The sequence below is a fragment of the Manis javanica genome, chromosome 10 (genome assembly GCF_040802235.1).
Source record: "Manis javanica isolate MJ-LG chromosome 10, MJ_LKY, whole genome shotgun sequence".
Classification (NCBI taxonomy): Eukaryota; Metazoa; Chordata; class Mammalia; order Pholidota; family Manidae; genus Manis; species Manis javanica.
Genome location: NC_133165.1, coordinates 82,772,366 through 82,784,130, shown reverse-complemented (window position 1 = coordinate 82,784,130; position 11,765 = coordinate 82,772,366). Strand labels below are relative to the sequence as shown.

The following is an 11,765-nucleotide window of genomic DNA, read 5'->3' as shown; positions in this document are numbered from 1 at the left end:
TTTTATCAAAGACTCAGTGAAAACATGCTACCCATCCTCCTTAAAGATTTCCAAAAAGCAGAAGAGGAGGGAATACTTCCAAACTCATTCTATGATGCCAGCATAAGAATAATACCAAAACCGGGCAAAGACACCACAAAAAATGAAAACTACACATCAGTATCCTTGATGAACATAGATAAAAAAATAATTAACAAAATATTAGCACCTTGAATTTGAAAATACATCGAAAAGATCATCCATCATGATCAAGTAGGGTCCATTCCTGTGATGCAAGGATGGTACAATATTTGAAAATCCATCAGCATACACCACATCAACAAAATGGACAAAACCACAGGATCATCTCCAGAGATGCTGAAAAAGCATTTGACAAAATTCAACACCCATAAAAGAAATATCTGTGAGTACTAAATTTTAACAAAATTAATTTTATTAGCAAAGTATGATAAAAGTAAAAGGTAATATATTTATATGATATCCATTATGAATATTAAAATAATGGTAATAAATGATGTTAATTGGATAATATACTATAAAAACTGTAAAATTACATTAAAAATCAGATAACAAATACAGAGAAATAAGTAATAAGTGGAAATGGAAAAAGAAGTAAAAATCAGAGTAGCGGAGAAAAGGAAAAATGGTCTTCAGTCTGGATGTTCAATCTCATTGAGGAAATCCTGCCTCTAGGCATTTTTCTAATTGCTAATCATCTATTCTGTGTAGAGCCTCCTCAGGAGAGCCCATCAAGAACATAGAGGGTCCTGCATGGATTTCTCAATATTTAAGGGTGTATGAGAGAAAGGTTCTTCAATTTTTAGTCCCCACTGAATACCAAAACTGTTCAGTGGCCATCCACATCTCAACCAGATGAAAGCATCTGGGCAGGTATCCTCACCCTATGGCTACCTCAGATTTCTGAGATATTTAGCTTCTCTGATTCTTTGATTCTGCCATAACCTATGTTATTAATCCATCATCTTAAATCCAGACAATATATATACTTCAGTTAATATTTACTTTTGCTTTTTTCCCCAAGTTGGAGTTCCTTAGCCTATGTACACCACTACATGAAGGGTGTAGAGTTCAACTTCTGAAAATCAAGTCCTCAGTGATACAAGTGAATGCAACTACTGTCACACCACTGATTTCTGACTGCTTTAACCAAAGGTGAAAAATCATTTTCTTTCAAGCCTGGTTTATCCTCTGGGCTCATAGCTTGGTCACAAATGTACATGTTATCCATTATATTAGTTTTCAGGACCATAGCCTGGTTGCTCTTTGCTACTATTTAGTCACACATTATCTCAGCGTGAGATTTGAACAAATGATAAACATGCTCATGATTCAGATGAGTTTAAATAGTTCTTTCATTCATGATAAATACAGATTGAAGAATATGGCTAAGATGAGGGAGGTTGCTTAAACTAGTTTGACTTTCCTGCCATGTTAGAAACCAAACAATTCTGCTATCATTAGGCAATGACACTGTCTCCGAGAGCTGACTCAGTGGTGAGTAGAGGTAAGAGGGCAGTGTCCTTGCCTTACATATAGCCAGTTATGAATAGCAATTTATTCTAATCTCATCAAGCAGATAAATTTTATAGAAAATTATTCAATAACCTAGGCTTTGCAAATATTCTTGGGTGGGGATTTTTTAACATTCATAAAAGGAGACAAGATACAATAATTACCAGACATGTACTCATTGTCTGGTTTCCATGGTTATCAATATATTAAAAATACTTTTCTCTATCACTCTCTGATATTTTATGTTTTGGCTGGCATTATACCTTATACCTTTGACCCACACATTCATTACATTTCACCCACAAGTTTATCTGTAAATATGGCTAGCTGATAAGAAAAATTTCTTAATAAGAATAATACCATTATGACATCCCACATATCAATATTATCAATAAATCATAATAGATTTTTATATTCTGTGTGTATTCATATTTCCCTGGGTCACATAAAGATGTTTTGTTTTTTGTTTTGTATTTCTTTTAGGTAAGGTGTTTGTATCAAAATCTAACACATTACTTTTGGTAGTTACGTTATTTACATCATTTAAAAATTTCCTTATGATCCTTTCACTTTTTCTTGCTTTAATTAAGGAAGAAATGAGGTCATTTGTAGTGAATGACCTCTTTGAATATTTAACTGATTGCTTCCTTATGGAGTCACTTATATTGTTTCTCAATCAACCAGTTTCTTCTTACATGTTAGCTAGATTTAATTATTGATTTGATGTAGATTCATGGTTTTAGCAAAATGATCAATAGGTGAGGTGGTATGTTTACTGTTGCACCACATCGTGACCCTTATAATGTACATTTGACATACTTTTAGCAATGCTTAGATTAGTCAGTGTATTCAGGTCTTGGCAGCCTGATGTTTCTATTATGAATATCTCCATCAATAATTCACAAATGGTTTTTAGCACACAGTAACACATTGTTGAGCTCCATTCTTCTCTTAATAGGTTTTAAAACATTGTTTTCTTTTGTATTTCTGTGAATTCATGGCTTTTTTGATAATGTATTTGACTCCAAGGAAAGGTAGAAAGGAGCATTCCCTCCTTTATCAATGTTTTGTGGTAGTAATGTGATGTCCTAGTGACTTCCACTGGTGATCAATTTCCATTTAAAGACTATATGATCACAGATTTTAAAAATATATTATCTATGTTTTATTAAATTCATTATGCTATTTGCAAGCACAAATTGTCCCATTTTATTTTATTTTATTTTTTTATGTTGGTATCATTAATGTACAATAGCATGAGCAACATTGTGGTTACTAGACTCCCCCCATTATCAAGTTCCCACACCATACCCCATTACAGTCACTGTCCATCAGCGTAGTAAGATGCTATAGAGTCACTACTTGTTTTCTCTGTGCTGTACTGCCTTCCCTGTGCCCCATGCCCCCTACATTATGTTTGCTAATCATAATGCCCCTTTTTCCCCTTATCCCTACCTTCCCACACATCCTGCCCAGTCCCTTTCCCTTTGGTAACTGTTAGTCCATTCTCAGGTTCTGTGAGTCTTGTGCTGTTTTGTTTCTTCAGTTTTTGCTTTGTTCTTATGCTCCACAGATGAGTGAAATCATTTGATACTTGTCTTTCTCCACCTGGCTTATTTCCCTGAATATAATACCCTCTAGCTCCATCCATGTTGTTGCAAATGGTAGGATTTGTTTTCTACTTATGGCTGAATAATATTCCATTGTGTATAGTACTACCTCTTCTTTATCCATTCATCTACTGATGGACACTTAGGTTGCTTCCATTTCCTGGCTATTGTAAATAGTGCTGTAATAAACATAGGGGTGCATATGTCTTTTTGAAACTTGGCTCCTGCATTCTTAGTGTAAATTCCTAGGAGTGGAATTCCTGGGTCAAATGGTATTTCTATTTTTAGTTTTTTGAGGAACCTCCATACTGCTTTCCACAATCGTTGAGCTATTTTGCATTCCCACCAGCAGTGTAGGAGGGTTCCCCTTTCTCCACATACTCACCAGCATTTGTTGTTTGTCTTTTGGATGTTGGCCATCCTAACTGGTGTGAGGTGATATCTCATTATGGTTTTAATTTGCATTCTCCGATGGTTAGCGATGTGGAGCATCTTTTCATATGCCTGTTGGCCATCTGAATTTCTTTTTTGGAGAATTGTGTGTTCAGATCCTCTGCCATTTTTAATTGGATTATTTTCTTTTTGTTTGTTGAGGCATGTGAGCTCTTTATATATTTTGAATGTCACCCATTTATCAGATATGTCATTTATGAATATATTCTCCCATACTGTAGGATGGCTTTTTGTTCTACTGATGGTGTCCTTTGGTGTACAGAAGCTTTTTAGTTTGATATAGTCCCACTTGTTCATTTTTGCTTTTTATTTCAGTTGCCCAGGGAGATATGTTCAGGAAGAAGTTGCTCATGTTTATATTCAAGAGAGTTTTGCCTATGTTTTCCTCTAAGACTTTTATAGTTTCATGACTTGCATTAGTTCTTTAATTCTTTCTGAGTTTACTTTTGAGCTTGGAGTTAGTTGGACAATAATCCAGTTTCATTCTCTTACATGTAGCTGTCCAGTTTTGCCAACACCAGTTGTTGAAGAGGCTGTCATTTTCCCATTGTATGTCCATGGCTCCTTTATTGTATATTAATTGACTATATATGGCTGGGTTTATATCAGGGCTCTCTAACCTGTTCCATTCATCTATGGGTCTGTTCCTGTGCCAATACCAAATTTTCTTGATTACTGTGTCTTTGTAGTAGAGCTTGAAGTTGGGGAGAGTAATTCCCCCTGCTTTATTCTTCCTGCTCAAGATTGCTTTGGCTATTCAAGGTGTTTTGTGATTCCATATGAATTTTAGGACGATTTTCTCTAGTTTGTTGAAGAATGCTGTTGGTATTTTGATAGGAATTGCATTGAATCTTTAGATTGCTTTAGGCAGGATGGCCACTTTGACAATATTAATGCTTCCTATACATGAGCACGGGATGTGTTGCCACTTATGGGTATCTCCTTTAATTTCTCTCATGAGTGGCTTGTAGTTTTCAGAGTATAGGTCTTTCACTTATTTAGTTAGGTTTGTTCCTAGGTATTTGATTCTTTTTGATGCAACTGTGAATGGATTTGTTTTCCTAATTTCTCTCTCTGCTATTCATTGTTAGTGTATAGGAATGCCACAGATTTTTGTGTATTAATTTTGTTTGCTGAATTCAGATATTAGATCTAGTAGTTTTGGAGTAGATTCTTGAGGGGTTTTTCTGTACAATATCATGTCATCTGCAAACAGGGACAGTTTAGCTTCTTCCTTGCCAATCTGGATGGCTTTTATTTCTTTGTGTTGTCTGATTACCATGGCTAGGCCCTCCAGTACTATGTTGAATAGAAGTGGGGAAAGTGAGCATTCTTGTCTTGTTCCTGATCTTAAAGGAAAAGCTTTTAGCTTCTCACTGTTAAGGGTGATGTTGGCTGTGGGATTGTAATATGTGGCCTTTATTGTGTTGAGGTACTCGCCTTCTATACTCATTATGCTGAGAGTTTTTATCATGAATGGATGTTGAATTTTGTCAGATGCTTTTCATCATCTTCTAATTGCAAGGTTATACCCTCTCCATTTCACTCCCCACCATCTCCTGGTAACCACCATTCTTCTCTCAGTTTCTATGAAAACAGATTGTCGTAGAAACTTTTTTGATTGCACACAGCAGTTATATCAGTCAGTATTTGTCTTTCTTTTCCTGAGTTACTTCCCTTAGCATAATGCCCTCAACGCATATCCAATGGTGTCACACATGGCAGAATTTCCTTCTCTCTTCAGGATGAATAATATTCCATTGTATATGTGTACCACATCTTCTTGCTTCCTTCATGTGTACATGGAGAATTAGGTTGATTCCTTTCCTGGCTATTATGAATAATGCTGCAGTAAGCATGGGAGTGCATGTGTCACTTCAGTGCCTGTTTTCATCCCCTTTGTCTATGTCCCTAAAGTGTATTGATGGATCAGAAGGCACTTTTATTTTTAGTTTTTTGAGGACAATCCATATTGTTTTCCAAAATGGCTGACCAATTTACATTCCCACAGACCATGTAGGAGGGTTCCTATTATTTGACATCCTCACCAACATTTATTACCTACTGCTTTCTTGATGATAGCCATTCTAACAGGTGGGAATTGATAGTTCATTGTGGTTTTGATGAGCATTTTCTGGTTATCTATGATGTTGGTCATATTTTCATATACCTGTTCTCCATGTGGGTGACTTCTTTTAAAAATGCCTGGTTAGTTCAACTGTCCATTTTTTAAATCAGGCTTTCATTTTTTTGCTGCTGTTGAGTTGTATGTGTTTCCTACATGTTTTGGATTTTTTAAGGGCCCTAAATACAGTTTATCTGGTATGGTTTGCAAAAATTTTCTCCTCTTTGGTAGTTTGCCTTATCAGTTTGTTGATGGTGTCCTTCCAACCAAAATTTTCTTAGTTTGATGTTTTCCTACTTATTGATTTTTGCTTTTGTCACCTGTGGTTTTGTGTCATATCCAAAATATTATTCCCAAGATTAATGTAAAGGAGATTCTTCCCTATACTGTCTTCTTGGAGCATTATAATTTCAAGTCTTATGTTCACGTCTTTAATTCATTTCCAGTTCATTTTCATGAGCTATTTAAGAGTGGAGTCCAATTCCATTTTCCTGTATGTGGTCATCCAGTTTTCCCGACACCATTATTGTAAATATTTCTTTCTCCAGTAAGTGTTCTTGGCTTCCTTGTGAAATAATATATGTGGAGGTTTATTTCTGGGCCATCTATTCTCCTGCATTGGTATATGTGCCTGGTTTTATGCCAGAACCATAGTGTTTCAGCTGTAGCTTTGTAGTATAGTTTGAAATCAGGAAGTGTGATACCTTCAAATTTGTTATTTTATCTAGTTATTACTCTGGTTCATAGAAAGCTATGAAAATATATAACTTTTAATTTAATATTAATAAATATTAAACAAAATTGCATGAATATTAAACATTCATTAAATAAATATTTTATTTAATATCAATAAAATTAATTTTTTTCTGAAAGATAACATGAGATTCTATGTATGTAAAATAGCATAAATAATGACCAAGTTAAAAGTGGTCAAATATTTGCAACATGTATCACAAATTGTTAACATAGAAAAGTAATAACAATGCTCAGTTCTGGGTAATATTGTAAAAAGGAAAAGATATTTATAGAAAAATATCTGCATCACATGTGAAAGTTGATATATAAAAAAACAGGTTCATAATAAAAATTATAGAATCATATAATAAGCTCAAGGTAGTCATTCCTTATAAGAGTGAATTTTTTCTTTAAGAAATCACAAAGATTCTACTGTTAGGATTGATTTCAAATCATAATGGAATAAACCAAAAAGAAATATTACTTATTCTCCAAATATGATACAAATTTATAACCATTGGGTAAAAAAAAAGTTTAATTTTAATTATCAAAGTAGTTTGAAAACCTACCCACAAAGGACATTTCATATTTCTGAATATGCCAATTAATAAGAATATACTACATGGAATTTTATGGAAGCGTGTAATAGAGACATTGTGTCATTATTACTTTAAAGCTTAATTTTTTCATTTTTGTTATGTTAATGTTTTAATAATACATAGCAATTACATAAGGTGAAAATATGTTGCCAAAGTGCGAAAGTAATTGTATTCTGTTATGGTAATTAGCAGTTAAAGATGTTATTGAATAAAAGGATATAAAGGTAGGTTTGTTCTTTCTCATTTGATTTTTATTTTCTGTGAAGTCCTCTGTTGCACATCACTGTGTAATCTTCAACTCTCTGAGGACATTGTCCCCACTGCTGCCTGTTTCAGTGTCTTTGCCAAAAGATTACACAAAAGATTCATAAATAAGTCTGGATCCTAATTCATCTGGGACTTGGGTCCACATACGAGCCATGCAAACCGTTCCTCATCCTTCTAACCCTCCGGATGTTCCGGGATAAACAAGCAACTGAAACCAGTATGTCTGTGGTCTTTGAGAGACTAAGAAAATTATTTTCTTTAAGAAACAGTTTGATGTATTTTACCAAGGTCAATGGATAGTTAATTGAATTGTGGTAAAAAGAAACAAGAGTTTACAATTTTGAGTTGATTGAAGATTTTGATAGGGCTGGATTTGTATATCAACAAATGTTAAGTCACCTAAAAATAGGTGAAATGAAGGACTTCTGGAAGCAACCTTGAATTGGAAATCATCAGCTGACATAATTTAGATTCCTGCAGTTTTTTAAAAGACAAAAGAAGGAAACATGTATCAGTGAAACAATAGTGTCTATTACTTTTTTCAAGATATTTAGGAGCAAGGACATGGCTCAAATTTACAGACTTGTGTAAAGCACAGTGATATTAAGACTGAAGAAAAGAGAGGTACGTGGGTGTAATGTTTCTTTTTCTATGTCTCAAGTCTCTTATTCTACTTAATTGTTTTAATTGCTTAATCCATTGCAACTATTCATTTAATTTATTGTTGTGTGATGCTCATATTCAGAGGAGTGCCCAGCTCATCCAAAAACATCAAACCAGGGTCATCCTTGCATTCTTTACCAAAACCTGAAAACTCTTAGGTATTTACTATGGGAAATGGGCAGATGGTGAGTACAGAGTATCTCCTACTTCTGAAGGAAAGGATATTTTAAACTCATTAAATGAAACCTTTACATACCCAGTTACTTAGAATTTGCATAATGATTGATGTGGTTTTTCATCAAATTATTTATGGCCTTTAAGAAGCGTTGGAGATTGAAATCATTTTAGAAGGAATTAGTGTAGTTATTTGTTGCTAAGTAAGGATCAACCACAGATCATACAAAGGTCCAAAAGCAGAATTTTAGAGTTTTATTCAGTGGTGTTAACATATTTCTGGCAAGTGTATTGAGTAAATATGGATAGAATCCACAAAAGGAAAACTACTTCTCTGCCAAACAGTGATAAGTTAGGTAAGGTTTTTTTTTTTCTTTTTGCCTCAATGTGGGTATTATATATATTCTGAGTATATAGTCAGGTCAGGGTGTGACTCAGGAGCCACTCAGAACATTTCCTACACCAAACATAAAAGCCACCAAGAATCTTCTAAATCAGAGTCAAGGTATGGCAAAAGTAAGAGTTGTCAGAGTAGTTTTAAAATTGAGTCCACATAATAAATATTATAACTTATCTAGGTCTGGGGATAAATATTACCTTGAATTAACTCTATATCTAAGTCTTCTACAGCTCGGAGGTTATTACATTAAACAAGATGAAAATGCTGTCTCCAACAAATGTTTTACATCTGCTATTAAGCATAAAGTATGACAAAAACACAGAGAAAGTTCTTAATGTGGCTTGGGAGATTTGAAAGGACTTCTCTAAAGAGTTAAATAGAAAAAGAGGAATGAATCACAAAGACCCAGTTACAGGTCAGAATCAGCCTAATGGATGTAGTAAGGGGTGGGAGGGGAACATAAATGATTATACAAAATTTTTTCCACACAGGTAGTACATACAAGATGACTTGTTCAGTGGAACGGATTTTCACAGCATTCGTACAGGAAACTAGAAATATGTTGTGTCACACACACCTGTTGTGTTTTTCGTTCATTCAGGAAAAAAATCCTACAAGCAGAAAGTGACAATGAGGAAAACCTTGGTTATTGATAAGGGAAATGTGCTTAAGGGAAGTAGTATACCATGAGCTAATCTATTCCAAAGTGCAAATTAAAATAATAGTGCACCTTTAAAAAATTCTCATGGAAGATTCTATATTCCTTGGACTACATTATTCAAAAAATTCCATAAAAACATTATTTTTTTCTGAAATACAGTCATGACCATTTAGTAGGTTATAAAATCAACTTGATGATACATGTATTTATTTTTAGTGAGATATATTAGAACATAAACATCAGAGAGTAGAGAACCTAACGGTTAGTTTTTTGTTTCCAATATATGTGTGTAAGAATTTGTATAGGTGTGAGCAGGTACACTGGGCTGCAATATAAAATATCTACCTTACCATTTGTTGTTGTAAAAAACATTTGAAAGCCAGGTTTATGAATCACGTAATGATATGCCATCAACAGAGCCAAGAGCATGAATTATTTTTAAAACTCATTATCAAGAAAAACAAAATACACGAAAAATACATTGCTTGGCTTTTCTGAACAAAACCCATCGTAAGACAATTTTTCCACTCTCTACTCAGATCTTACTTCCATTGCTTTTACATGCAGACTGGGAAAAAGCAGGACCAAGGAATGAGAAACCACACATCTCTAACCAGTTTCATCCTTCTGGGATTGACAGATGACCCTCAGCTACAGATTCTGATTTTTATATTTCTACTGATCACCTACATGTTGAGTGTAACTGGAAACCTGAGCATCATCATCCTCACATTAGTGGATTCTCACCTTAAAACTGCAATGTACTTTTTTCTCCAAAATTTCTCTTTGTTAGAAATCTCATTCACTTCTGCCTGCATTCCTAGATTCTTGTACAGTATATCAACAGGTGACAGGACTGTTACATATAATGCTTGTGTATGCCAACTATTTTTTACATATGTTTTTGGAGTAACGGAATTTTTTCTCCTGGCTACCATTTCCTTTGATCGATATGTAGCCATCTGCAAACCCCTGCATTACATGACTATTATGAACTACAGGGTCTGCAAAAGGCTAATCTTCTGCTGTTGGGTGACTACTCTGCTGATCATATTGCCACCACTTAGCTTGGGACTGGACCTGGAATTCTGTGCCTCTAATGCCATTGACCACTTTGCATGTGATGCTAAGCCAATATTGAAGATCTCATGCTCAGATACATGGTTCATAGAGCAGATGGTCATTATCTGCTCTGTGATGGTTTTTATTGTGACTCTGGTGTGTGTGGTTCTGTCCTACATGTACATCATCAGAACAATTTTAAGACTTCCCTCTGCCCAGCAGAGGACAAGAGCCTTTTCCACCTGTTCTTCCCACATTATTGTGGTTTCTATCACCTATGGCAGCTGCATCTTTGTTTATATCAAACCTTCAGCAAAAGATGAAATGGCCATTAATAAGGGAGTAACACTACTCACTACTTCCATTTCCCCCATGTTAAACCCATTCATTTACACTCTGAGGAACAAACAAGTGAAACAAGCCTTTAATGACTTAGTCAAAAGATTTATACTGCTGTCAAAGAATTAGGGGAACATTGATGTCCAGATGCCTAAGCACTTTTCTTCTGTTTCTATCTAATTTTGTCTTTTCCTCATCTATATTTGCCCTTCCATCCAGTACTGACCCTGGTCAATTTACCACTTTCATCTCCGTATAAAAAAGCTTCTTTCAGATGATAATTGTAATGAAGAATAATGAGAATAGGTGTTTCAGGAAATCTAAACTGGACTTCATTCCTAAGATTTCCTTACCATTACTGAAAGGATTAGGAAATTTTTCTTAAAATATTAGTACAATAGTGAACATAATCACTGAAAAGAAAGCACACAGAAAAACAAAACTAAAATAAAAACCTTTCTCTAATGAGAAGGGACTTAATATTGAAAAGAATCAATGCTTTTCTAAGTGTAATGAGGTAAAATTTCATACATGCAAAATATTTTTCAAATAGGGAATATGAATAAGATTTATGATTTGAAAGAAGCATTTTTAATGGAGTATCTTTAAAATTCCTTGATTCACCTATTATTTTATTGACTGGATCCTGTACAATATACAAGTTACTTAAAATTTGCCAAAGGGACATGATTTAAGTTACAAGGAAGAGAGAAATGCACTGGCAATTCCTGTTTAAGATAAATCCTTCACTGAAGTTACATAGAACAGATTAACATTGATATTCCAATTAAAATCTTAAATCTTGAATGTAGAGCATTTAAAAAACAGATGGCTGTAAGCACAAGGAAACTAATGTAGGGCTAGAAGAGTGATAAATAAGCAGTAAGCCAAATATACTGGGAAGGAAAAAAAGAATAAAATGTGAATACAAATACCAATGAGATGATTTTCTCTTTTAAAAGGAAAAATGACTGTTGAAGTATCCAAATTATGAACCTAACAATAATTCCTTTAAGACAGACTAGCGTTTCATTACTGAATGCATTATGCACCAACTTCCACTTCTATAGTTGAACATAGCAAAATTTCCTTTGATTCTTGTTCTCGTACTTCAGGCCACTTCTCATACTGTCACTTACGCAGG

At 34.3% G+C, this 11,765-nt stretch overlaps 1 protein-coding gene across 1 annotated transcript; it reads left to right on the top strand.

The window, feature by feature from the left end:
- Positions 1-9,811: 9,811 nt before the first annotated feature.
- LOC140843789 (olfactory receptor 6C2-like) lies at positions 9,812-10,750 on the top strand. Its single transcript, XM_073214212.1, has one exon. The coding sequence runs from the start codon at positions 9,812-9,814 to the stop codon at positions 10,748-10,750; it is 939 nt and encodes a 312-aa protein (XP_073070313.1).
- The last annotated feature ends 1,015 nt before the right edge of the window (positions 10,751-11,765 follow it).

What these genes read in the sequence shown, in the direction of transcription:
- LOC140843789 (XM_073214212.1), top strand. Translation starts at nt 9,812, where the DNA reads ATGAGAAACCACACATCTCTAACCAGTTTCATCCTTCTGGGATTGACA.